This window comes from Pseudopipra pipra, chromosome 28 (assembly GCF_036250125.1).
Source record: "Pseudopipra pipra isolate bDixPip1 chromosome 28, bDixPip1.hap1, whole genome shotgun sequence".
Classification (NCBI taxonomy): Eukaryota; Metazoa; Chordata; class Aves; order Passeriformes; family Pipridae; genus Pseudopipra; species Pseudopipra pipra.
The window spans coordinates 2,072,005-2,098,477 of NC_087576.1; the positions used below are offsets into that span (position 1 = coordinate 2,072,005).

General features: G+C 60.6%; 2 protein-coding genes and 1 long non-coding RNA gene across 8 annotated transcripts in view; 2 read left to right on the top strand and 1 right to left on the bottom strand.

The window, feature by feature from the left end:
• Window positions 1-15,855, top strand: part of LOC135403808 (uncharacterized) — a 53,575-nt gene extending 37,720 nt beyond the window's left edge. The window contains exon 2 of the long non-coding RNA XR_010425499.1: window positions 13,677-15,855. This is a non-coding gene — a long non-coding RNA (uncharacterized LOC135403808). The remainder of the gene's footprint in view (window positions 1-13,676) is intronic.
• RHOBTB2 (Rho related BTB domain containing 2) lies at window positions 1-15,855 on the top strand. Of its 5 annotated transcripts, none has more exons than XM_064638131.1 (11): window positions 1-65; window positions 3,618-3,695; window positions 9,772-9,973; window positions 10,109-10,212; window positions 10,299-10,484; window positions 10,573-11,597; window positions 12,465-12,583; window positions 12,669-12,819; window positions 12,912-13,000; window positions 13,186-13,291; window positions 13,375-15,855. In XM_064638131.1, exons 2-11 carry the CDS (start codon window positions 3,637-3,639, stop codon window positions 13,611-13,613), a joined length of 2,280 nt encoding a protein of 759 aa, XP_064494201.1. In that variant the 5' UTR covers window positions 1-65; window positions 3,618-3,636; the 3' UTR covers window positions 13,614-15,855. The 5 variants fall into 5 exon arrangements, 4 of the variants coding, with proteins under 4 accessions (XP_064494201.1, XP_064494202.1, XP_064494203.1 ...); XM_064638132.1 differs by lacking the exon at window positions 1-65 and adding an exon at window positions 3,057-3,207; XR_010425497.1 differs by lacking the exons at window positions 1-65; window positions 3,618-3,695 and adding an exon at window positions 6,534-6,794 and having other exon boundaries at window positions 13,375-14,920; window positions 15,486-15,855.
• On the bottom strand, window positions 15,776-25,034 carry LOC135403803 (tumor necrosis factor receptor superfamily member 10B-like). Of its 2 annotated transcripts, none has more exons than XM_064638143.1 (10): window positions 24,903-25,034; window positions 20,520-20,652; window positions 19,585-19,713; window positions 19,084-19,198; window positions 18,918-19,003; window positions 18,756-18,821; window positions 18,569-18,603; window positions 18,023-18,145; window positions 17,513-17,594; window positions 15,776-17,403 (listed from the first exon to the last, which is right to left on the bottom strand). In XM_064638143.1, exons 1-10 carry the CDS (start codon window positions 24,951-24,953, stop codon window positions 17,096-17,098), a joined length of 1,128 nt encoding a protein of 375 aa, XP_064494213.1. In that variant the 5' UTR covers window positions 24,954-25,034; the 3' UTR covers window positions 15,776-17,095. The 2 variants fall into 2 exon arrangements, with proteins under 2 accessions (XP_064494213.1, XP_064494212.1); XM_064638142.1 differs by having other exon boundaries at window positions 18,732-18,821.
• Between the last annotated feature and the right edge of the window lie 1,439 nt (window positions 25,035-26,473).

Here is a 26,473-nt window from a genome sequence, read left to right on the forward strand (position 1 = left end):
AAAGGGAAGGCGGCTGCTGGAGCGGAGGGAAGAGCCGCGGGACGGCACAGGGCCGGTGCACACAGGTAACCACGGAGCAGATCTACCCCCTGGAGCAGATCTACCCCCAGAGCAGATCTACCCCCGGAGCACATCTACCCCCGGAGCAGATCTACCCCCGGAGCAGATCTACCCCTGGAGCAGATCTACCCCTGGAGCAGATCTACCCCCTGGAGCAAATCTACCCCCGGAGCAGATCTACCCCCTGGAGCAGATCTACCCCTGGAGCAGATCTACCCCTGGAGCAGATCTACCTCCAGAGCAGATCTACCCCCTGGAGCAAATCTATTCCTGGAGCAGATCTACCCCCTGGAGCAGATCTACCCCTGGAGCAGATCTACGCCCCCCATTTTTCCCCAGGGATTTGCCAGGGCTGCTCCTGGGATGGCGAGGCTGAGGGTTTCTCCGCCAGGAAGTTGTGGGGTGGGGGTGCAGAGGTGTGTGGGATTTGGGAGTTGGGAAGTGGGTGGGGAGCAGGGGTGGTTCATGCACAGGAGGAGCTCTGAGTGTCCCCGGGGTTGTTTCCAGCCCCCAGGGTGACACAGACCCTCCAGCCCCTCGTTCCCTCCTGCCCCCTTTGCTCCCCTCTGAGCTGTCGGGAATTGGGGTGTCCGACCCCCGGAGACTCCCTGGGGTGTGCTGGTGGCCCTCAGGGTTTAACAAGTGGCCCGTGGGCAGCGAGGTGGGTGCTCACAGGTGACCCCAAGCCATGGGGGCACACAGCTCCCAGCGTGGGACGGATCCACCCTGTTTTCCCCGGGAACAGCACAGATCAAACCCGGCTCTCCCCGGCCGCTGTTCAATAAGGGGTGTTGACGTCTCCTGGCAGGTTGTCAGGACGTCCCTGCAGCCACCAAAGGCTGGTGTCACCGCCCTCCCTGAGCCTCCTGCCAAGGCAGGGGGACGGGCGGTGCTGCTGCCGCTTCCTCTGGCTGGGAGCCGTTAGGATGGGAAGTGGTTTTGGGGATTTGGGAGCTGTTTCACAAGCGAGGGAGGGCACGAGGCACGGCCGCCCTCCAGCAGGCCAGGACTTGCAGCCAGGCTCTGTGATGATGAAAGAGGGTGATTTGCCTACTCCAGGGGTTCCTGGCCTGCTCCCAGTGCTGTCTGACATCCCATGTTCCCTCTTTTCTGGCCATTCCTTCCCTCCCTCACCCCAACAGGGGCTCTGGGATCCCCACGAGTTTTCTCCCCCCCACCACCCAGCATTGCTTCTTCCCCTTCCTCTGCTCTCCATCCCTTCTTGGAGACAGTTGCTTAGAAACAGACTCCTCGTTCTTTGATGTTTTAATTCTTTTTTTATTTTTTTAAATGGGGGAGAGCAGTGGGGGTAAAAGGAGATGGCAGGACGGGATGTGCTGGGGAGCAGAGTGGGGAGGAGGGCCCAGGAAACAGCTGCCACTGAGGGAAAGGTCTAAAACAAGCAAACCCAGCATTTCTCCCCCTTTAGGAGACGTGCAGCCCTCCCAGACCCCACACCATGCTCTGTTGGGGGTGCTGGCTGCAGCCAGCCCCAGGAGCCAGTCCCAGGAGGGTCCCATTTTCCCCCTTCTCTCTGACCAGCAGCACCCAGGCACCCACCCCCCACCCACAGCAGCTCCCTGGGTGCAATGTGAGAACCAATTCCCTGGGGGGAAGCTGCTTGGAGGGTTATTTTCCTCTCCTGCTGAAGAGCCCAGGCTGGTTGGCAACGTTAATCCGCCTGTTTTTTTGTGCTGCTCTCCATGGCAAGAGAAGCAGGAGAAAAGGGAAACAGAGAAGCCACAGGATGCACCGTTATAAGAGGAACTTTCCCCAAATAGAAGCTTTTCACAGCTTTTTCACGAGGCGTCAGCAGCTCTTAATACTGTATGAAACTGTGAATGCTGCATGAGGCAGCCGGGCGGGGGGAGCCTGTCAGTGCTCCAGGCTGCAGCTGCAGCCTCTCCCAGAGTGTGGGGCCGGCCCTGCACCCCAAAACCCCGCTGGGATGTCGGGAAGAGGCAGCTGGAGGAGCAGCCTCAGCTGTGATTCCACCTCAGCAGCATTTCCTGCACCCCTCAGGGTGCTAAATCCAACACATCCCAGCTGGAGGGTGCAGAAATCCTGCACACACGGACCAGGACCTTGGGTTTTGCCCTGACCTGGTTTTTAGCTGCGAAAGATCCGTCTGGAGAGCCCCAAATGTTCATTAGCTCAGCGCTGGGGCGAGGGGAGGCTGTGCTTGTGTAATAAGTCTCATTTTACAGCAGTACACGGCTCCTTCTGGGTTTAAATATTTATAAGCTGAGCGCTGAGTCCCTGAAGTTGTGCAGTTGGTGTCGATGGCAGGGTGAGCTGTCACCCGAGGAGGATCAGGTGCTGATTCCAGGGCTGGGAGACGGGATCCAGGTGGGCAGCTGGGCCACAGGATGTGCAGGCAGTGAATTGCCAGAGCACCCCAATCTCCTGGCTCGGGGACAGCCCCTTCTGCTCTGTCAGAACAGGGGATGAAAGGTGCAAAAATGTTCTTTTTGCTTGTTTTAGACCTTTCCTTCTGGTTTTGTGGGCTCTCCTCCCTGGCCTGCTCCCCACCAGTGTGTTGGCACATCCCAGTGGTGCAGGGTCCCTTTGTCCCCACTGTTCCCCCATCAAGGTTGGGGTTTGCCATTTTTGCAAAGTGCTGGTTGAAGATTTCTCCTTCTTCCTGGCTCCCAGTGGATATCAAGCCCACAAACCCCATTTTTTTCTGAGCTGGCACCTCCCTCCCTGGCTGCTGCTGGGGCTGGGAAACCCACAAAGATGCCTCTGGCAGCTGCCCTCAGCCAGGAGATCCCAGGAAGAAAAACTGGAGACTTGGGGTTTTCAGAGCAGCAAAATGGAGGAGTGACCCTTATTGCTCTTCCTGGTGAATCCATGGAAGGACCCAGTGCCGTGGTGTGTCCGTGGAACCCACTTCCCAGCGGGAGCCAGGCACAGGTTGGCTTTGCCAGGAGCAGAGCCCAGGCTGGACTCTGCTCCAGCCTGACGTGTGCAGGCACTGCTGAGCCAGTGACAGGGGAAGGAGGGACAGCCCTGCTGCCCTGCCTGGCTCCAGAGCTCCCGGGAGGGGAACCTTGGGCAAACCAAACATGCTGGTCTGCTGGCCACCCCGGGAGCCAGGCACTGCCCGGGGTGTCTGTGCCCACAGGGAAGGCTCTTAGCCCAAGGGTAAGGTGCTTGGAGCAGGGCTGGGAACTGGGGGACCCCTGGAGTGCCCCAGGGCTGAGGGGAAGTTGTCACTGTGGAACCTGCAGGGCCGGGGCTGTGTGTGTGTGCCTGTTGCACAGATCTGGTTCTTCAGATCTGTTTGTTCAGGCTGCTCTGCACGGCGAAGGGGGTGGCACGAGGAGGGCAGACCTGGCAGCGAGACACAGGGACAGTGGGAAGAGGAGGGACAGCTCTGTCCCCACACTGGGACACTTCTTGGCCAGCCCAGGTGGCCTGGCAGGACTTGCCTTCCCAAAGGCTCCCTGTCCCCAAGGTCACAGGGTGACACTGTGCAGAGGGACAGGGCGGCTTTGGGGTCTGAGTCTGTGTTTGGGGTGTTTTTACAGAGCCCTTCTGCCCTCTCCCTTCAGAGTCTGCCAAGAGAAAGAGATGGAAAGCCAAGGGAAAGGCAGCCCCGCCGGGAAGATGACTGCCATGGCTCACAGCCTGTAAGTACCCTCCTCCCCCGACCTGCCTCCTCCAGCCCCCTCGTTCCAGCACTTTTCCTCCAGCCACTTTCTCCAGGGGACTTTGCTCTTTGCTCCCCTCTGACACACTTCACTGTGATGCCTCTTTCTCCCATGGATAAGGTGGAAAACTCGCAGCAGAGCTTAGGGCAGAGCCAGGCAAAGGCATGATCCTGGGGGGGGGCTTTGGGAATGTGTGGTCTGGGGCTGCTGGAGTGTGTTGGGGTGTCTCCCCACTCCAAACCCCCTTTTGCAGCAAGGGGTGCATTGCCTTGGTCTGTCTCAGCCCTTCAGGCCTTTGCAAGGTGAATAACACTGAGCTCAGCTTGAGTTGGGGGTCAGGGAGGGGGGCCCTGGTGGGGGCAGGGCTGGGAAATCTCCAGCGATTGCAGAGCATTTTCTGGCTGCTCCAAGGAGCAAACGGGTTTGGATTTGGATTCCTGCATCCTGACCCTCAGCAAGGCTGAGCAGGGGCCTGGCAGCACCCGGGAGGGGTGGAAACGCCCCTGGCATTAAACTAGAGAGTCATAAAGTTTACTGGGGAGGGCACGGCTGGAGCAATGTCCGCTCATGGCTCAGGGACCTGGGGAGCTTCTTCATTCCTCGCTGGGGAGCAGGACAGGGGGGCAGGAGGACGCTGTGGGGTGAAAAGGGATGCTTGGTGCCAGTGGTGTGAGCTCCCCGGGGTGACCCCCAGCGCTCAGCCCTCGGGTTTGGAGCTCTTTGCCTGGGAGGGAGAGTGATTACGGAGCTGGACAGATGGGAGTCCCTGGGGACGACTGCAAGAGGCTTAAATCAGAGAGAGAGATGGGAGCAGGGAGAAAACGGCCTTTTAATCACAGCCCTGCCAGAGACAGCAGTGCTGAGGGAGGGGAGATCCCACCTGGCAGCTGTGCCACGCCATGGGCAGCTGTGCCATGCCATGCCATGCCATGCCATGCCATGCCGTGGGCTTGCTTGATGCAGCAAGTCAGCTGAGACTCTTGTTTCTCCTCCCACGGAGCAGGGGGGCTGTGAGCAGCATCCACGTGCTCCACAGATGCTCCCCAGCCCCTTCTTCCCCTGCCTGGTGCCCTCCCCGGTGCCTCCAGCCACCGGCTCTCTCTTCCCGGGAAAAGGGGCCGGCTGGAGCTGCGCAGCTCGGAGCGTTTCGACTGCAAGTGACAATCGTGCTTTTGTTTCGCCTGGCCGGGAGGGGGGCAGGCGGCAATTTGGCTGCCCTGAAAGCTGCCGGGAACCCTTTCTGCCACAATTAAGCACCTGCTACAAAGAGAGCAAATAAGCCAAATCATGCGGCTGGCAAACAAGCTCGACGTGTTCCTTCCCCCGTGACCCACTCCAAGAAGCAGAGAGAGAGCTCCGGGCTGCGGCTCTGGCTGCTCGCAGCTCCCGTTGCAGGGGAGGGGGGGGATTAAATAGCTCTGCGTGGAGCCAAAAAAGCTCCTCCGCCCGCTCGCGGTTCCCGGCGTGGGCACGGAGGCAGCGCCGCGAAGCTGCCGGTGCCCGGCTCAAAAGCCTCAAGGGCTTCTCCCTCCCTAAATTAGCGGCTCCATCTCCTTCTGCTATGGAGAGGCAGATCCCCGTCCTGCGCGTTAGGTGAGGCGGGGGGCGCTGGCCGGGCTGGGGAGGGGGGGAAGGTGCGGGGCGAGGGCAGCGCTGCGCTTTGCCTCCCGCTTTGACGCGGCGTTGCATCAGTGCCGGCCCGGCTGAGCCGAGCGGGGAAGGAAGGGCTCAGGCCGCTCCTGGGCTGGGGGGGCCGAGCCTAGCCCGGCTCAGCGGAGCGGAGAAGGCAGGCGAAAGGCTTCGGGAGAGGATGGCGAGGATCACATGATGCGGATATTACGGGGTCAGAGCAGCGGGGCCGGAGCGAGCGGCGCTTTCCCGGCAGCCGCGCTGCGAAGATGACTCGGAGTTTTTTTTTTCTAATGCCCTGTGGGGTTCGGGTTTAGGGAGGAGGAGGGGGGTGCGGCCCCCAGGGTGAGGAGGGGGCTGCAATAAGCGCTGCGGAGGAGGATAAAAAGGCAGGAGTGCAGCGCGTGGCCTGTGCTTGGAGAGCGTGGATGGATGGAGCAGCTTTGCTCCCCCCTCCCACCCCGGCAGAACCGGGTTTTGGGGGCGCTCTGAGGGGTTGTCAGGGGTCTCCTCTGGCGCAGCCCCATCCTCAGCCGGGCTCTTGGCCTGCGAGCACCACCAGCACCACACATGGCCCGGCTGGGAGCTGGCAGCCCTGTGCACCCCCCGTGAAACGTGGGGAGGGGGCAGGAGGGGCTGCACCCCTTCCCCGGATCGGGACTGGGGGGTGAGGGGAGGGAAGGATGCAGAGGAAGGGTGGAGGGGAGATGCAGGGGGGGATGAGGGTGTCACCCCCTCCCGTATGGATGTAGCAGATGATGGAGGGCAGGGTGGGAGGGGTAAGGGCACGGTGGGGGTCTCATGCACGGTGGGAGAGGAGAGAAATCCATGCAGTGCGGGACTGGGGGGGGCAGGATTGCGGGCCAGGACGGAGGGTTAGGAGCAGGATGAGAGTCCCATGGAAGTCAGGATTAGGGGGGGGTACGACGGAGCCCCCTGCGAGGGAGGGTAGGGCATGATGGGGGTCCCATGGAAGTCAGGATTTGGGGGGGGAGGCATGACAGAACCCCCTGCCGAGGGACGGTGGGGCAGGATGGGGGTCCTAAGCGCGGCAGGACGCGCCCTCACCCCCCGGGACACCCCCCCAATGTCTCTCTCAGCCAATGGGCGGTGTCGGGGGGGGGGTCTGGGGCGGGGCTCCGGCGCGGCCGCTTGTTTTTTGTGAATGAAAGGCGGGGCGGCCGCGACTGCAGCGCGCAGGGCAGCGCGCAGCGCTCCGCGCAGGAGGGCCGGGATCCGCGCAGGGGGGATCCGCGCAGCGCAGCGGGCCGCGGATGCGGAGATCGGGGCGGCCCAGCCGCCGCCATGGGCCCCCGCGCCCCCGGCCCTGAGCCGCGCAGCGCGGCCCCGAGCCGTGCCCAGCCGAGCCGCGCAACCTGCGCCATGGCCGTGTCCGGAGGGGCGAGCCCGGCCCCGGCCCCTGGGAGCCGCCGCTTCGTCTGTGTTGGTGTAAGTACCGGGGGGGGGGAAAAACCACCCCAAGCGCTTCCGCCCCGCGTCCCCCGCTCCGCCTCCGCGCATCCTGCCCGGCCCGGCCCGGTGCGGGCGCGGGGGGCAGCGAGGGCCCGGCCTCTTCGCCCTGCACCCACCGCCGCCTGGCAGTGCCTCGCACCCGGTCCGGGCTCTCCGTGCACCCCCGAGACCCCTTGAGATGCCCCGCACCCGCTCCCGGTGCTTCCCGTCCCCCTTGCGATGCCCCGCTCCCGTTCCCGATGCTCTCCAGCCCCCTTGCAATGCCCCGCACCCCCGATGCGGGTGCTCCGAGCACCCCTGAGCCCCCTCGCAATGCCCCGCACCCCCGGCCTGGCTCCTCCCCAGCCCCCTGGCAATGCCCCGCACCCGCGATCCGGCCGCTCCCCCGGCCCTTTCCAAAGCCCCGCACCCCGTTCCCGGCTCTCCCCGACCCCTTTGCAATGTCCCGCACCCCTTCCCGCTGCTCCACGGCCCCGCGCCCCCACTCCCGGTGCCCCCCGCCCGCCGCATCCCCCGGCCCCGGCCGTGCTGCAGCCCCGCTCGGGGCCCCGCTCCCGCACCGCCTCCCGCACCGCCTCCCGCCGCGGCCTCCTCAGCCCCGGCTGCCTCCGGGCCCCGTTTCTCCCGCGCCCCGCGGCTGCCGGGGGGTTCACGGGAGGTGCCGCGTTATCTTTGAGCGTCGCTGCCGTTTTGGGGCAGTTCCCCCCCGCCCCGTTTGGGGGGTTCTCCTGCCCTGGCGAGGTGCGGGATGGAGGATTTTTAGCCGGGGAGTTGCTAAGCGACGGCTCCCGGGGTGATGGTGCAGTTGCCTTGGCAACCACAGGCTGGGAGCCTGGAAGGAGCAGTTTTGGGGTTCTCCTTGGGGGAGGGTGGGTGCGAATTGGGTGCCTGTGGTTTGGGTGGGGGGCTGCGGTGGGCAGGGAGAGCAGGGCTGGGGGGCTGCTGGCCAGAGCAGCCCTGCTCCCCAGGGAAGAGTTTTTCCTTCAGGGCGAACTCCAATGTCTTGGCATGTCAGGTTATTTCTTGCTTTCCGGTGGGTTTCAGAGCCGTCCTTGGAAGAGAGGGGAAGGTGGGGAGGGGGCTGCAGCTGAAATTGGCCCTGTGAAAGCCTCAGCCCCTCCTGAGGTGGTTTGGTGGGTGGGGGGCTGTGAGCCCTCCCCGTGGGTCCCACAGGGCACCCCACTGTGTTTGTGCTTCCCTGAGAACCCACATTTTGTGCCCGTTGCTGTCCCACCACCCCCCTCCTCATCGCAGGCACTGATCCCATCAGGATTTAGCCCCTAATTCCCGTGGGGCACCAGACTTTCTCAGCAGGCTCCCAAGTCCCCTGTGCTCGGCTTGGGGGGGGCCGAGCTCCCCATCCGAACTGCCAACCGCGGCTGTCATTCCATGTGCCTTCCCCCACCATCCAAATGAGCTCAGCCGACTTGGGAGCACGGCTGGGCCTAAAAATAACCACGGCGAAGCTCCCTGAGCACTGACAACCCCCCCCACACCCTGGAGATCTCCTGGATCTCCTGGTCCTGCAGAACAAAGCTGATCCCCGGGAGCAGCAGTGGAGGGCGATGTGTGAGATGGAAACGGATTTTGAGGGGCTGCCAGGGAAGGGGACCACCTGCCCTGGTTCCTTTCCGCATGCAGAGCCCAAGGAGGCTGCTGTTTCTGGTTTTCAACGCCCTCCGGGATGCATTCCCTGCATCCCAGGGGATGGAGGGGGACGTGGAATGCGGTGACAGCTAGTCAGAGAAGTTTTGCCGGGGACCAGCGCCCGGTGTCGAAGCGCTGGCACCCAAAGCAACCTGGATTTGTGCCACCTGCCTTTGCCTGCACCTGCCCACGGGGCTGGTGGCTCAATCCCGCGCCGTGCCGAGCCCTCTCCCGTGCCGCTGGTGTGTCCAGGTGTGCCCGGGAGGGAGGGAGGAGGAGCACGGAGGGAGGTGCTAACATTGGGAAGTCCTTGCCGGGCTGGGGAGCTGCGGCCCTGGTCCCGCGTGCAGGGCTCGGTTGCCACGGTTACCGGGTATTTTCGCTCACTGCGCTGGTGGTTTATTATAGAAGCTCAGGAGGCTGGTGCCAGGAGGGAGCGACAAGGGGGAAGAGATCTGCGGCTTTGGGAAGTTCAGAGCGATTGGGATGTGGGGCTTTTTTAGTCCGTCTCCCCCTTCCCTCGACCTCCTCGCCGCTTTTCCCCCCTGGAAATCTTGTCAAACCCTGCTGTGATGAGTTAATCCTGCCTGGTTTGGACTCTGAGGTGTGGACAGGCAAAGGATGGTACACCTGGGTACACCTGGGTGCTTCACACCATCCTCACAGCACCCGTGGCACCATCCTCCCTCTCGGGGGGTGTTGGGGTCACACTTGCTCCTGGGAGACTGGTGATGCTGGGAGCCCTCCCAGTCCCGGTGGCTGCTGAGCCTCTGGGAAACAGGAGAAGTTTCTTCTCTGCTGTTCTTAGCTGGGAGCAAATATCTGCTCTGGGAATGGGGTGGGGAAAGAGGGGCAGGTCATTGTGCTCCCCCGAGACTGGCAGGGGAGAGACTGGCAGTGCCCGCGCGTGCACTCGCTTGGGCAGATCTGGAAGCTTCGCCTGCGAATGCTGGAGAAGGAGAAAAGGAAAAGGAGGGAGGGAGTTAAAAAAAAAAAAAAAAGAAGGCTCATCTCACATGAACAAGCATGAGCCGGAGAGCAGGAGGGAGGAGGGCGGAATGAAGCGCAGGGCATGTGTCTGACGGCACAGCAACGCACGCTGCCACGAGAACATGAAATTTTAAAGGGGACTGGCGGGGAGCGTGAGCCAGGGAGGGCTGGGCAGCTGCTGCAGAGCTTCTCTGGGCTGCGAGGGAGCGAGAGCATCCCTCTGTCCCCCTCTGGCATCCTGTCCCGTCTGCAGACAGCCCTCCCGGCTTGGCCTGGGTGTATCCGCCAACCCACCCCCTCCCCGTTCCCCCTGCAGGTCCCAATTAATGGATTCTGACATGGATTATGAGAGGCCAAACGTAGAAACTATCAAGTGCGTCGTGGTCGGGGACAACGCGGTGGGCAAGACCCGACTCATCTGCGCCCGCGCCTGCAACGCCACGCTGACCCAGTACCAGCTCCTCGCCACCCACGTGCCCACGGTGTGGGCCATCGACCAGTACCGCGTCTGCCAGGAGGTGAGAGCTGCTCACGGATACCCCCTGGGAACCCCGAGGGGGTGGAGCCGCGTCCTCCCCGCCGGGGAGGTGGGAATCGCTCCCCCGCGCCCTGCTCGAGGACTCGGGAGCTGGACGGTGTCTCTGTTCCCGCAGGTGCTGGAGCGCTCCCGGGATGTGGTAGACGATGTCAGCGTGTCCTTGCGGCTCTGGGACACCTTTGGTGACCACCACAAGGACAGGCGCTTTGCCTACGGCAGGTAGGGAGGGGGCAGAGCCTCGGTGCAGGGAGGGAGGGCAGAGCCGAGGCGCCGAGAGCTGGACCTTGACCCCGCTCCCCTCGCAGGTCCGACGTCGTGGTTCTGTGCTTCTCCATCGCCAACCCCAACTCCCTGCACCACGTGAAGACCATGTGGTACCCGGAGATCAAGCACTTCTGCCCCCGCGCGCCCGTCATCCTGGTGGGCTGCCAGCTCGACCTGCGCTACGCCGACCTGGAGGCCGTCAACCGGGCGCGGCGGCCCTTGGCCAGGTGGGACCCCGGGGCCCTGGAGGTGTCCTTGCCTGCCCAGCGCTGTCCCCTTGCCCGAAGGGTTCGTCATCTCCCCTCTCTTTTTCAGGCCGATCAAACCTAATGAGATCCTGCCCCCGGAGAAGGGGAGGGAGGTCGCCAAGGAGCTGGGGATCCCCTACTACGAGACGAGCGTGGTGGCCCAGTTTGGCGTCAAGGACGTCTTTGACAACGCCATCCGCGCCGCCCTCATCTCCCGCCGCCACCTGCAGTTCTGGAAGTCCCACCTCCGCAACGTGCAGAGGCCTCTTCTCCAAGCCCCCTTCCTGCCCCCCAAGCCCCCCCCGCCCATCATCATCGTCCCGGACCCCCCTTCCAACAACGAGGAGCGTCCAGCCCACCTCTTAGAGGACCCCCTGTGCGCGGACGTCATCCTGGTGCTGCAAGAGAAGATCAAAATCTACGCACACAAGATCTACCTCTCCACCTCCTCCTCCAAGTTCTACGACCTGTTCCTCATGGACCTGAGCGAGGAGGACCAGCAGGGCGCCGCGGGGCACGGCTTCGGGGTGGCCGTCACCGCGGCCGCCGAGCGGATGCTGCACCAGGAGGAGAGGCACCACGGGCGGGATTTCCTCCTCAGGGCCGCCAGCTTTGATATCTGCGAGAGCACCGAGGAGGCCGGATCCGGCCAGCGCAAACCGTGCCTTAGAGCCTCCACCAGTGACGGGATCCTGCGGGGCAACCGCTACGAGAACGGGGAGCGCGGGCTGCGGCGGGGCAGGAACCTCTCCTCGTGGAGCCGGGCTTTCACCAGCATCCAGGAGGAGATGGCTGAAGACCCGCTGACCTACAAGTCCAAGCTGATGGTGGTGGTGAAGATGGACGCTTCCATCCAGCCGGGTCCCTTCCGGGCCGTGCTGAAGTACCTGTACACGGGGGAGCTGGATGAGAACGAGCGGGACCTCATGCACATCGCTCACATCGCCGAGCTGCTGGAGGTCTTCGACCTCCGGATGATGGTGGCCAACATCCTCAACAACGAGGCGTTCATGAACCAGGAGATCACCAAAGCCTTCCACGTCCGGAGGACCAACCGGGTGAAGGAATGCCTGGCCAAGGGGACTTTCTCGGGTACGGCTCCAGGGGCCTGGGAGCAGCCCCCCTGTTCCCTGGGAGGGGGGTCTGAGGGGTGGATGGGGGGCTCAGAGCTCCTGGGTTTGGCCGTGCTGTGGGTCAGCAGGTGTTCACTCGCCTTTCCCAGGATTTCTGGTCACACTTTGCTTTTTTGGGATTTTTATTGCTGCTTTTTCTCCCAAGAAAGTGAGTGTAAGGGCCCTTCCCCAGGGTTTCCTGCTCCCCAGCCCGTCCAGCAGCTCCGTTTATTTACGGAAGAGCAGCAGAGGCGACTTCCTTCCCTCCCAGCTCGGATTTTTCACAGGGTCATCTGATTTATCGGGAGCAAGTGCCCTTAGTAGGATTTCCCCAGCTTTCCACTGAGCACCAGCACGAGGTGACATCCCAGGGGGATGTGAATGTCCCAGCCTCCCTCTGGCTGGATTTGTTTCTTGAACATGGATCCTGATGTGATCAAGCTGTCACTGTGAGGGGACAGATGTGTCCTGGCCCGTGGCACACCCCTGGGAGAAGCTGTGGAGAGCAGAGTAGGGGGGGCAGGAGATCCCCAGCGTCCTTCCCAGTTCTCCAAGGACTCAAACTTGGGCGAGACAAGTTTGCTTCCTTGGTTTGCCCTTTGCTTTCAAATGTGTTGTGGAATGACCTGGGAAAATCCCTCGGAATACCCGGAGCACTGCTGAGGCCCTTCCCTGAGCTCCTCTGAGCTGGTGGGGGATGCTGGAAAAAAGAGAGAGATTTTTAAAGGGAAAATATAGGAAATGCCAGACTCTGTCCCCTTCCTGGTGCGAGATACTTTGTGGCAGGGGGTGGCCGAGCCCCAGGGGATGGAGACAGCCCCGGTAGCTTCCCTGTGCTTGTCCCCAGATGTCACCTTCGTGCTGGATGACGGTGCTATCAGTGCCCACAAGCCCCTGCTCATCTCCAGCTGCGACTGGATGGCCGCGATGTTCGGTGGCCCCTTCGTGGAGAGCTCCACCAACGAGGTGAGGATGAGGAGGGGTACCAGGGCAGTCCTGGGAGAAGGGTGGGCACGGCCATGAGGTGGCAACGCGTGTGTGTGTCCCGCAGGTGGCACTTCCTCACACCAGCAAGAGCTGCATGCGGGCGGTGCTGGAGTACCTGTACACGGGGCAGTTCAGCTCCAGCCCCGACCTCGACGACATGAAGCTCATCATCCTCGCCAACCGCCTCTGCCTGCCGCACCTGGTGGCTCTCACAGGTGAGCCCGGGGGGCTGCAGCAGGGCTGTCCCCAGGCTGGGTGGGTGTCCCCCCGCCCCGGCCTCCCCGTGACCCCCTGTGTCCCCCCACAGAGCAGTACACGGTCACCGGCTTGATGGAGGCGGCCCAGATGATGGTGGACATCGATGGGGACGTGCTCGTGTTCCTGGAGCTGGCTCAGGTAGGACAGGGAGGCACAAGGTGCTGGGTGGTGACACTCAGAGGGGTCTGGCAGCTCCGGGGGGTGGGTGATGCTGCCCTGGCAGAGGGGACAAGCAGGTCTTGGGTGTCCATGGAGAAATGGGGTGAATCCCTCCTGCTGGTCCATGCCTGGGGGGCTCTGACGTGGGGCTCCATCCCTTGCAGTTCCACTGCGCCTACCAGCTCGCCGACTGGTGCCTCCATCACATCTGCACCAACTACAACAACGTCTGCCGCAAGTTCCCCCGGGACATGAAGGCCATGTCGGGAGGTGAGCGGGAGCCAGGATGGGATGACAGGGTGAGGGGGTCCTGGCACCACCCTCACCCCCCTCTCCCCCCTGTCTCCCTGCAGAGAACCAGGAGTACTTCGAGAAGCACCGCTGGCCGCCGGTGTGGTACCTGAAGGAGGAGGATCACTACCAGCGGGCGAAGAAGGAGCGGGAGAAGGAAGACTACCTCCACCTCAAACGGCAGCCCAAGAGGCGGTGGCTCTTCTGGAACGCCTCCTCCTCCCCTTCTTCCTCTCCTTCATCGTCAGCAGCCACAGCCTCCTCTTCGTCCTCCTCCTCCTCCTCCTCGGCTGTGGTTTGAAAGCCCGTCCTTGCCCTGGCTCCAGCATCCCTGGGAGGAGACGGGGAGGAGGAGGAGGAGGAGGAAGCAGGGGGTGACCTGCCCCAGCGCCAGGCGTGCAGCGGACGCCACGGGCCGAAGCCCCAGAGGAGATGGTGGCCACAGGGGTCTGTCCCTGTGGTGGGGGGCTCAGGGCCAGCCCCTGGTGCTCCTGCAGCCCTGCTCTCCCCGCGCCGCGGTGCCAGCACTGCAGGACTGGCAGAGCCCGAGCAGCAGGAGAAACTCATGTTTACAGGAGCACGAGGGCTGTGTTGTGGTTTTATTTTGGATTTGATTTTTTTTTTTTTGGTACGTTTGTTTGTTTGGAACATCAGCAGCATGAGGAAGAAGGAGAAGAAGAAACGCATCCCGCTTCCACTTTGATTTGTAACCAGAAGCTGTGGGATATGGTTTGTGTGTCTGATGGCACCTGGAGCCACTGTGGGGGTCCTGCCACCCCCTTTGACTCACAGCAGGGTCAGGCACAGTGCAGGGGACCCTGGTCCCCAAATGCCTCCAGGCACTGCAGTGTATTCCCCTACCAGTGGGGTCTGTCCCTAATTCAGGGCGTGGAGGGGACCGGAGTCCTCTCCTCCCCATTCTTAACTTTTTGTTTAAAAAGAAAACTTAAAGCAAAAAAACCCAACCCGATCCCAAACCCACTCCCCCAACCTGCCACACCAGAAACCAACCCCAGGCCCTTGGCTTGGGCTTTTAGCCTGGAAGGCTCCATTGTAATAAATGGTATTTTCAAAGCCCAGCGTGGTCCCTGTGTGTTTGGGAGGGAGCGCCTGGACACAGCACATCCTTGTGCCCTGCTTGGGGGGACACCATCACCCCCCTTCCAGCGCTCCCGGGGTGGACAGGGACAGGGAAGCACTGCAGGATCCATCCATCCATCCATCCATCCAAACCCCTTGGACAAGGAGAGGTGGCTTTCCCGTCAGACTAACTCTGCATGTCCCACCTGTGTCCCTGCAGGTCCACAGCCCCAGGGCTCTGCAGGGCTGCCAGGCAGGCCAGGAAGGACCCAAACCTCCGCTCGCCCTCCCCAGCTGGGATGGGGAAGAGCCCATCCCTGGCAGAGCCTGCAGCCGGAGGGAGCACATGGGGATGCTCCCGGTGCGTCCCCTCCCACTCCACCTTGCTCCTCTTCCCAGCCGGCCTCGCAGAGCACCTTGGAGCCTCTCGTTCCTCATGCTCGCCCTCAGCCACGGATGCAGGAGCGAGGTGGCAGCTCCAGCGAGCTCACCCTGGGTGTTCTCCCCCTCTGCAGCCCCAACGAGCAGGTAGGACCACGAGTTTCTTTCCCTTTCCTCTGCGGGCGCTCCCCGGTCCCGTGTGCCTCCCCCCGGCCAGGCCCCGAGCCCCCGTGTCCCAGCCCTCCATCCTGCACGTGCCTGGCTCTGCAGGAGCTCCCTGCCCAGGTTTGCATGCTCGGGAGGCACGAGGGGCTGCCCGGGACAGGACCTTTTGGTCCTGGTAGGGCCCCCCCAGAGCTCCTGCTTTTCGCACCCGCCCCAGCGCTACCAATAAACCCCAGCTGCAGTGCAGGGGCTGGTGGGCAGCCCCAGGGGCTTTTTGGGGGCCAGCAGAGCCCCTCTTCTCACTTAAGCACTGCATGGATTTGCCACACAGCTACTGCAGCACACAGAGCCCTGGCTGGGTGGAGCCGGAGCAGCTCCGGCCCCGGGTCAGCGTCGCGTGGCCCCCCCTTAGCCCCGGGGTCCCACCCCCTGCTCGAGGGACAGATTTCACCCTCCTGTTCTTGCAGGGAGCAGAGAGCACAGGACTCATGGTGTAGGGGTTAAGGCAGAGGCCAGGTTGGCTGCTGAGGGCTTTTTCCCCCGGCAGAAGCATCGCTGGTGGGGACCGTTCCCAGTGGGATGCACGAATTCCATGGGCTGGGTCCTTGGCACCACAGGGAGCAGCTGCTGAGCATCTGGTCCAGCTCCTTTGGTGCCCACTGAAACCCTGGCAGAGCACGGGGTGTGTGTGGGGGGGAAAATAAAACCAGACAAGAAATCAGGAGGATTTTTTTTTTTAAAAAGTTAATTCTTCCTTCATAAAGAGAAATGTAAAAACTGGAAAATAAAGCAAACTGGCTGGGCCAGAGCTCTGTATAAAACACACACAACCATGCATACCAAAATACCAATATTTTTATATTAACTTTTAAGTTAACATATGTAAACAATTGCTAAATAAATACATAAATACACAAGTCCTGCTTGCATCCACGTGGTTTGTTCGGTTGTACTGAGTGGGGGAGAAGTGGTGGGAGCAGGAGGGGCAAGTGCTTGGCAGCAAAGGGCAGCCCTGGGCTGCTCCCACCACACTGGGGAAGGTCCTGGTGGACTGGGCTGTACTGGGGTGGCAGCTCAAGTAACCCAGTAGTTTTTCCAGCAAAGTTGTCCCTGAGCTATGCGTGAGAGGGAAAGTGTTTGAGAAGCAACCCCTGCAGTTGGGGGAGGGATGGCAGGTGCTTGTGGTCACTCTCAGACCTTCAGTGCATTCACCTTTCAACGCTGGCTGGAGTCACAGGGACTGCAAAGCCACCCCACAGCCGAGGGAACGGAACTAAACTGTCATCAGCAGGTCCAGGGAGGTGATTTTCCCCCTCTACTCAGCTCTGATGACACCCCACCTGCAGCTCTGGGGCCTCCAACATCACAAGGACGTGGAGCTGCTGAAGTGAGTCCAGAGGAGGCCACGGAGATTCTCCAAGGGCTGGAGCCCCTCTGCTCTGGAGCCAGGCTGGGAGAGCTGGGGGGGTTCACCTGGAGAAGAGAAGGATCCAGGGAGACCTGAGAGCCCCTTCCAGGGCCTGAAGGGGCTCCAGGAGAGCTGGAGAGGGACTTTGGACAAGAGCCTGGAGTGACAGGACATGAGAATGGCTTCAAACTGAAGGAGGGTCGAATTAGACTGGATATTAGGAAGAACCTTTTTCAAATGAGGACGTGGTTAAACACTGGCACAAGTTGCCCAGAAAGGTGGTGGTTGCCCCATCCCTAAAAACATTCAAGGTCAAGGCTAGACAGGGCTTGGAGCCTTGGATCCAGTGGAAGATGTCCCTTCTCGTGGCAGGGGGGTTGGACTAGATGATCCCTGCACTGTCCCTTTTCTTAAGCAACCCCAGTGATCATAGTGCAAATAAATCGTTCCCGCTCTCCCCTCAAAGTCCACTTTTCAAGCTGGAACAGCAAGCAGAACCTCTAACGTAACTTAAAAAACCTTAAAGTAACTTAAAAAAACAGCAGCAACTAAACAGTGAACGACCAAGTGAAACCAAGAGAGCACTTGGCATTGGTAAGGAAGCACCACCATGGAGCCTGCAGCTGCAACAGCTACAAAAACAGCACCACGAAGTTCGTACTTCACTCCTGGTTCAGCCAGGCTCCACAATGGCAGAGCTATAAACAGCTCAAATTCATATGTCCAGGGAGGTAGTTCACAGCTTCGGGTCACGGAACGGAGGCGCAGGACCCGCCCTGCTCTTCAGCTCCTTCGGATTTAAATAATCCCTTCCTGATGATCTCGGAGGAGATGTCGTCTGCCACCCCACGGAGGTTGAGCTGGTCCAGGGTCTCCAGCAGCACGTTCACAGAGGCTTTGGAACCTTCTCTCTCCAGCCACTTGTTGAGCATTTCATAGAAGGCGTCCTGTGTCCGGTTATCAGGCAGATCGTTCTCTGGCATTTCGAGGCTTCGGCCGAATTTCTTCCAGTAGATGAATTTCATTCCAGCAAAGGTGTAAAAAGTGTTTCGCAGCGCTGGAGGGGGAAGGGGAAAGCTCAGAGAACGGGGCAGAGCACGGGCAGCTGGGTCAGAAATCTCACCCCCTCTGCCCCCCCAGCACATCTGTTGGGCCCCAACACTTACCCTGAATGGGTTCTTTCCCTGTCTGTGGAACCAGATCCCTCCTGGGTCTCGGCCTGGGAGAAGGAGCAATCGGCAGCATCTCCTGGAATGGCAATGTCTATAGCACCCACCAAGCCCCAGCACAAACACTGTCTCTGAGCCCCCCAGTGCGGGGACTGGAGACCCCCCTCCCTCTCTCCAGGGGCTGTTGGGGCCGGACACCACCCTCCACCCCCAGGACATCATGGATTCCTAGCTCTGGGATGGCAGCAGGCCACGAGCAGGGAGAGCTGCCTCGTGGTTCCCAGCCAGGGAGAGAAGAGCTGTTTGCTCAGCAGCATTAAACCCGCAGAGGACTCTGGCAGTCGACTGCAACGAGCAGGATTTGCAGTCCTGAACCCAGAACAAGGACAGAAGACCCCTCTCCACCTCCCTGCAGATACTGTGGTCCAGCCCTGGACTCCCCCCAAGCTGATGAGCCTGGGGAAGGCAGAGGGAAGCATCCGAGCTTGGGCAGAGGTCACTCTGTACCTCTGACTCCTCGGCCCTGGGGAGCGGCGGATCCCGGGCGCGCTGCTCGTTGAGGTTGTTGTCCTGTGTCCCCACGTTCCCCCTCCCGCACCAGCTCAGCTTTTGCATCAGGTTGCTTGCATCCTGGGGCAGGAGAGAAGCACAAACCCTGTGGGGTGGTCCCAGCTCCCAGCAGCCCCGCAGGGATGCAAATGGTAGCATCCCCCCTGCCGTGGGCTCAAGGGCATGGTTTGCTTGCTTATCCTGAGCCTGCAGGAGCTCTGGCACAGCACAGCCCTCCCTTCACCCTGAGGTCTTCACTGGGCACCCTGGGTGTGCCAGCACCTCTGCGAGGGGGAGGGCTCATGGCACTGTGAGGGTGCTGCAAGCACACAGGGACCCTCCTCTGCTTGGCCCCTCTACCACATCCCTGCAGGGGTGAGACTCACCCCCTGCTCCTCCAGCCTCCCCAGGAGCTGCAGGCCAAGTGGGGAGCAGAGGGCACGGGGGACCTCACCCCAGCCCCACAAACAGAGCCACCACCCCGCTGCCATCCCAGCAGCTCACCTTCAAACTGTAGGACGTCAGGTTTCTCCTCTTCCCTGGAAGATGGAAACAGTGCTGTGATCCCTCTTTGCCCAGGCAGGTCCCTCTTCCCACCCAGCCCACGGCACTGCAGAGCCCCCAGCCCAGGTGAGTGCTCTGGGGGTCCCCTGCACCCAGTGCTCACCTGGGGAACAGCAGCAGTACTTACAGATGAGGAGCACAAGCACGAGCAGGATCAGGATCACGAACACCACTGGGATGATAATCCAGAGGTCTAAAGCACAAAAACCAGGGGTGTGGGAGCTGCTCCCGCTCCCCTCGGCAGCAGCTCCCACCTCCATCCCTCAGCCCACCTTCCCTCCCCACTCACAGTTGAAGCCGGTGCCCTGGGCAGGACCACACTGGAGATCACTGTAAGGAGTGCAGGGAGACAGCACCACCTGGCCCTCGGGACACCTGGGAAGGGGGGAGACAGGGCAGGCTCAGCAGCTGGAGCTGAGCTGCTGGCACAGACCCCCCCGTGACCCCCAACTCACCGGGGCTGGCACTTGTGGCACATCTCACAGGGGAGCTTCGGGTCGCAGAAGGTGCCCTCCTTGCAGGCACACTCCGTGTTCCTGGTGGCCTGGCAGGGACTCAGCTCCACCTGATCTGTGGGTGACAGCAGACAGGGCTCTGTGCCTGCTCCTCCCCGTCAACGACCCCGAGCGCGTCCCAAGCCCCAGGAAGACCAAGTCAGTCCCTGCTGTTGAGGTTTGAGCCTCGCCCTTTCCTGCCCCACTCCTGCCCACACCAAGGGAAAAGCAGTGCCCGGATCAAGCTCCACCAGCAGCCTCCAGTGCCACTGGGAGCCTCGTCCTCCTGGTCCTTGTGGAGGTCTCGTATTGAAGCTTGGCACAGGGGATGCTGCCCTGGACACAGGCAGGTCTGGCACGAGCTGCTACCCCAGCTCCAGACCCAGCCCGCTCCCAGCCACCCTCTGGGGACACTGCAGGTGTCCATCAGCCAGCACTGCCCCGATCCCCACCGGCTCGTACCTTCCCTGCACTTCAGACATTCATGGCAGGAGTGGAAGGCGTTTGGGTAATCCATGAATTCCTCGGCCTTGCAGGGCAAACACGTGCTGGAGCCATTTTCTTCTTCACAGGACTTTGCAAGGTGGGTGCCTGCGAGAGGAAGGGCAGCTCTGAGCACACAGGACAGGGAGGACGTGTCTGTGCAGAGAGGGGGGTGATTTGCCAGCCAAGAAAGCCAATGGCCTGGATCAAACCCAGTGTGACCAGCAGGAGCAGGGCAGGCAGGGATTGTCCCCCTGTGCTGGCACTGCTGGGGCACCTTGAGGGCTGTGCCCAGTTCTGAGCCTCTCATGGTGAGACATTGAGGGGCTGGAGCGTGTCCAGGGGAGGGGACAGAGCTGGGGAAGGGGCTGGAGCAGCAGGAGCAGCTGAGGGAGCTGGGGGGGCTCAGCCTGGAGAAAAGGAGGCTCAGGGGGGACCTTCTGGCTCTGCAACTCCCTGACAGGAGGGGGGAGCTGCCAGGGAACAAGGGACAGGAGGAGAGGGAACGGCCTCAAGCTGTGCCAGGGGAGGGTCAGGTTGGACATCAGGAGGAATTTCCTCATGGAAAGGGTTATTAAATGTTGGAATGGGCTGCCCAGGGAGGTGGTGGAGGTGTCCAAGGAAGGACTGGCCGTGGCACTCAGTGCTCTGGGCTGGGTGCCAAGGTGGGGATGGGGCACAGGTTGGATTTGATGGTCCAACCTGGACGATTCTGTGATTCTGTCACTGCACTGCCAGCAAAGTTCAGAGGCAAACGAGGAATCAACGAAAGGGAAATGTTCCAGTAATGAGTTCTTAGATCCATGACAGTGGAGCAGGGGAGAGCTGCCCCTCACAAAAAGCAAGGCCCTGCTGGCTCTGCCAACAGGAACACAGTGAGGCTGCACACGGGGGGATCACCGAGACCATCCTACCTGCGGGACACTGCTGGCAGTGGAGACCTTTTTCTGGCACGTAGTACAACTCTGTCCCTCCCCCACTTGGGTCCAAGGGATCCAAATTATCCCTTCTACTCAGTGCTGCTGCATCAGTTCCAAAAGCAGCTCTCTGTCAAAAAATACAGAACAACCTGGGTTAGAAACTACCCCAAGTCCATGGGGCAGGGGAAGGAAGAGAAGGGCCAGAGCTGCTGTGCCCAGTGTGCTCTGGGACAGCTCAGAGCCACCAGGGCCAGTGACCAGATGTGCCCTCAATGCAGGCAAAGGGCACCTCCCCTGCACCAGGGGGGTATTTCCTTGGCACAGCTTTTGCAGGGGGATTCCCCCGTGGCAGGTTATCAGCAGGGCAAAGCACTCCCTAACGCTTCCTTAGGATAACATCAGACCCCTTTTCCTTCCCTAATTTCTGAGCGCACCAACCAACAGCCCCGAATTGAAGGGAAGGGCAGGGAGGAGGAACAGGTTTGTGGGAGGAAACCGGCCCCGTGTCAAGGCTGGTACGTGGCTCCTGTGCCCACAGGACTGCTCGAGGCTCCCAGGGGACAGCAGGGCCTCGTGTTTCTGCCTTACTATCCCTGTTATCCTGCTGTGGATCAGGAACACAGCAGCCGCGTTTCCGCCGGCTCTGCCCGCCCTTTCTGCCGGCTCAGCTCTTCCTGCCCTGCCTGGGTCACTCCAGCTGCAGGAGGACAACCCCTGGCTGGAACAGCCCCTCGGCCCCTCAGCGTTTGGGAGGCCTTTAGGGCACCCCAATGTTCCCAGTGTGCCCTAATCCTAACCCAAGGGGGACGATGCCCTTGGCCTCTCAGCCAGCACAGAGCTGCTCCCCGGGTATCAGGGGGTATGAACCTGCCCCTGCTCCAGCCTTCACCCCTCCACCTCATAGGGAATGAGGCATCACAACAGTGACAGCCTGGAAGAGGCACTTTTCCCTTCCCCTCTGAAACAGGGAGCACAAAATCCGCCTCTCAAAGCAAATATTTCTCCCGTGAGTCAGAAGTTGCCTGGAAAGGCAGAACAATAGAGACGCCAGCCAGTCCTGTCCTGTCCCCTCACCAGCCCCCACAGCAACAGCTCAGCACAGCTCCGATCCCCCACCTCCACCCTGGACACTTCCCACCCTTGGATGAGGAGAAGGGTGAGTGCCAAGACCAGTCTCAGGTGGTCAGACCCACAAACAGCAGCCCTGAGACCAGCCTGGCTGTGGGGAGGACAGAGCTCCAGCAGCACCACGGCACAGAGCCCCCGAGCCCCAGCCAGCCTGGGAATCCCCTCCATATCCAGCCTTGGGCTTGGAGGGATCAAATCCACATCCCTCCAACAGCTTCTGGTGCTGTGTCCTAGTCACAGGGGCCAGGAGCAGTTTATCACCACGTGGGTATAACCAAAAGTGTGTGTTCTACACCCTGTCTGTCATTTCTGATGGATGGGTAATAACTTGCAGCAGGGCCAGGGCACACCTGGCACCTCAGGCTACAACCTGGGTGTTCAAAGAACTCTGCCAGGAGTGTCTTCATTAGTGTCTTCACACTAATGACTCTGCTGGGATAGCTCCCCTCCGGGGAGGCATCAGCACCTTCACCCCCAGCCTGAGGGGGCATCTCTGCCACACTGGGCTGGCACAACAGGCAGCTGCAACACCTGGATCACCGAAGATTCCAAAAATATCCTATGGCTCAAGGAGTTAAATCACCCCCTGTGGAACTCCCTGCCCTGGGGGAGGTACTGGACATTCCCACCTGAACCTGGGCAGATATAATCTCGGGGTTTTGGGACTTCTGGCACCAGAAGTCCAACAGGACTGCCACTCTCGACCAGACTGTGATCCTTACTCCAACAGCACTGCAACCAACACCTGGACCAACAGGTTTTCCTTTCCTTTCTCTGTGCACCCAGGGGGGCTGTGTGATGTTCAGCACAGGGGTTGACAAACCCCATTGTGTTCTTGTCCCAGGGTACTGGGTTATACATCTGTCTTTGGGGCTTAACACCAGGTTTTCTCTGTACCACTGTATTTATTGTAATCTTTTCAGTAAATTGTAACTCTTGACTTGTGATCTCTTGAGTTGGAGTCATTTCTCCCACCGGTTTCCTTTTCAGCCAGCACACTCTGCTTCTCCTTCCTCCAGCTGGGAGGCTTTGCAAGTTTGTAAAGTGCTTTTTTTTACCCAGTTGAGGAGCTCCAGCCACGAGCAGCTCTCAGGGCTTCACCCACTCCGGTGGGTGGAAGTGAGGGGACAACCTGTCCCACTTCCACGCTGTCTCCATGGGGAAAAAAAGCATCTTTTCTTCCCTCCTCGAACTCTGCTGGGCTGTGAGGGTGGTCACAGCAACAAGACAGTGTCATCTGCTGTCTGGAAAGCCCCTTTGGACACGGGATTTCATTGCTTTACATGTAAGAGCAACAAGTGCACGATAAGGTTATCAGCCCCCAGCACCTTGCTGCCCTGACCAACCCATCGGGGAGAAACCAGCCCTGGGCAGGACATGACAGAATTCAGGAGAATTCAGTTTTCACCCACAGTAAACAACCCAAGGAAACCACGTTGCCTCGAGGCAGAGGAATCCTCAATATCCCATCCTTCTGGATGATCAAGTCTGGAGAAAAAGCACTGGGAAGCATCAAGCTTTGAACTTTCCCTTCTCCCACCCCTTATTTTTCTCCTGAAGTGATCCCAGGAAGGAGCTGGACCCTGCAGCAGAGGAGAGACCCCCCAGCTGAACTCCTGACCATCACTGAACATTCACAGAGCATTAACACACAACCCCTGACAGCAGCAAGAGAGGCCCAGGAACAAAAGAGGTGCCAGACACAAGACAGCCCTGGTCCGAGGGCACAGGTTTGAATGAATGAACGCAGGGATTTCCCCCTGCACTTCCCTCAATGGAATGTGAGCTCCTGGGAACACACACGAGGTGATCCACTCCCTCATCCCTCCTGGACAGCCCGTGGCCAGGGTCCAGCATGATGCAACAAAGGCCACATGGCCACAGTGTCCTATGATCCTCCCTCCCAACCAGCTCCCCTCCCCTTTTATTAAAAAAAGGGGATAAAAAGTTAAAACCCCCAGACTATTCAGAGTGGGCCCTTAGCTGATGGGTTTAGTGAGGCCTGACTTTATGCAGCCAATCTGAATAAACTCTGATAAACAATACAGGGAAGGAACTGGATGATCAGCTGATTCTCTTTAAAAACCTGTTTCGGGCAGTGCTGCTGTCAGTGGGAATAATTCCAGGGCGGGAGCAGCTCCCACGTGCCCGCTGGGCTCCCTCATTGCAGGGGGATTAAAACTCAGGGCAGGATCCCCCCTGACTCCAGGTGAGAACAGAGTTCAGGTATTTCAACAGCAGCAACGCCCAATCCATACATTGGGTTATCCGCAAACGGGATTTTCCATCCTAAAAAACAGCGGTGCCGAGGGTTTGGACATCACTCGGCAAGTCGGAAGAGGCAGCATTCCTGCCCCGGGCAGCCCAGAGCCGCCTGCAGCCCATGAGGAAAACTATCCCGGAATCCCGAGAGCGAACGGCAAACAAGGCTCGGGAGCGCAGCGGTGGAAATCCCCTCTCCTCCCGCTCGGGCAGCCAGCGGTCAAGCCTCCCGCCACTCGGAGCCCACGTGCCCTCCGTGCCCGCTGCCCCGCACGGCTGAAACCACCCTCCTCGTTTCCCCTCCACGCTGCTGCTTCCCCCGCGCCCCCCCGGCCTCAGCCCCGCACCTCCCCTGTGCCCCCCGAACCCGCTCGGGTGAACCCCCCCGGCCCTGCTCCCCTCCTCCGGCCCTGCCCTACCCACGTGAACCCTCCTGAGCCCCCCACCTGCCCAGGTGAGCCCCCTGGGCACATCGCCTCGGCCACCCCCCTCTCCCCCCAGCCCCCAGGACCAGGTGAGCCCCCACATCCCCCCCGTTTTCCCCGTGGCCCCCAGCCCAGGTGAGCCCCCCGTGCTCCCGCCATGGCCCCTGGAGCAATTAGCCCCCCCATAGCCCCAGCTTCTCCCCAACTCACAGGAGCCGCTACCCCCCGACCCTCCCTCCCCGCACAGTCGCTGCTAAAGAGACTCCCCCCAATATCCGCTGCTCCCCCTCGGGTAAACCCGCAGCCTCCCGCTCCCCCCTATTCACACAGGGCCCCCCCCTGCTCGGCTAAACCCTCACCCCAGCCCAGCGCAGCCCCCAAACACTTTTCTCCCCCCTCTTTCCCCCCGCTGGACCCCGGCCCAGCCCGGCGCTCCGTGCCCCTCGACGGCGCGGCAAGCCCGGGCATGTCACCACAGCACCGGGCAGCCCCGACGGGGGCCCGGGACCCCCCTGACCCCCTCTCCGGGGGATCCCCACGCCCGAGCCCCGTCCCCACGTACCGCGAGGAGCAGCAGGAGGAAGAGGCAGAGCCGTCGGGGGGGGCAGAACATCGTGCGCGGTGGGAGCGGAGCGGGATGGATGGGCACGGAGCGGGCACGGAGCGGGCACGGAGCGGGCACGGAGCGGGACAGGCTCGGAATAGACTCGGGAGCGGCTCAGCCAGGCCAGGACGGGGCAACCTCCTCCAACCGCGGTGAGTCAGAGAATCGATGAAACGCGGCCGGGGCAGAGCTTATAAAAACTCGGGGAGGGACGGGGGCGGAGGAGGAGGAAGCGACTTGCGAGGCACTCCCAGCACAGGTTCGCCGGCGAAACCTCCTCGTGACCGTGTCGCGACCGAGTAAACCACAAGCAGGGGACCAGGCTTTGTCAGAAGTCTCTTTCTCAAAACTTTTGGGTTTTTTTACCGCACTTTATTTTCGCGGTTCGTTCTCTTCAAAATCAGCTTCAAAAATCCTGGTTTAGGTAGGAACCCTCAGGAACTGTTTTCCCAGGGGTGCTCTGGCTTCTCCATCTTGCATTTTTTCCCCATTACTCAGCATCCTAGAGGGAGCAAAGCCACAATCTCTTACGATCTTCCGGCGGCTCAGGGTGCCAAAACAGGGGAAAGTGGTAAAACCTTTGGACTTTCTGCTGCCACACCAACAGCTCGGCTGCTGCACGTTATCGGGGCAGTGTGTGAGGGAAAGGATTCCAATGGAAGTCTGATTTTACTGGGATGGTGGAGATGTGCTGGGATGGCTGCTCTGAGTGTTGGAATGGAAGGACACGAGGGCTTCAGGAAGGACAGGCACGGGGGACTTTAGAGCCCCTTCCAGTGCCTGAAGGGGCTCTAAGAGAGCTGGAGAGGGACCTGGGACAAGGGATGGAGTGACAGGACGAGGGGAAATGGCTTCCCACTGCCTGAGGGCAGGGTTGGATGGGACATTGGGAAGAAATTCTTTCCTGTGAGGGTGGTTAAACACTGGCACAGGTTGCCCAGAGAAGCTGTGGCTGCCTCATCCCTGGAAGTGTCCAAGGCCAGGTTGGACAGGGCTTGGAGCAACCTGGGCTAGTGGAAGGTGTCCCTGCCCATGGCAGGGGATGGGACTGGATGAGCTTTAAGGTCCTTTCCAACCCAAACCTTTCTGTGATTCTATAGTCTGAAGTGGATTTAACATCCTCTTGAAACGGGGAAAACTTTTCTTTTTACTCTGCCTCCATGTGAATGATGTGAAGTGACTTGGTGACACAAAGCCAGTGTGGATTAAAGTAAAGCTTTTATTTGTTTAAACTCGGGGGCAGATTTTTCAGGAGTGTGCTCCTGTGTAGTTCCTGTGTTGTTCCACATCATTTAGGGGAAGTAGTAGTGTAGTGTGGTTCTGGTTTTCATGGACTACTGTCCTATTTTTAAAGCACAGTAATTGCTTTTAGAAGTTACACACAAGTCACTCTGGCCCAAAATACATTGGGTCTTAAATTTTCACCTTCAGTGTGTGGAACAAGATGAGCTTTCAGGTCTCTTCCAACCCAAACCATTCCAGGCTTGTGATTCCATGAAAAAAAAAAACAGCCGAGGCAGAGGAGTGGA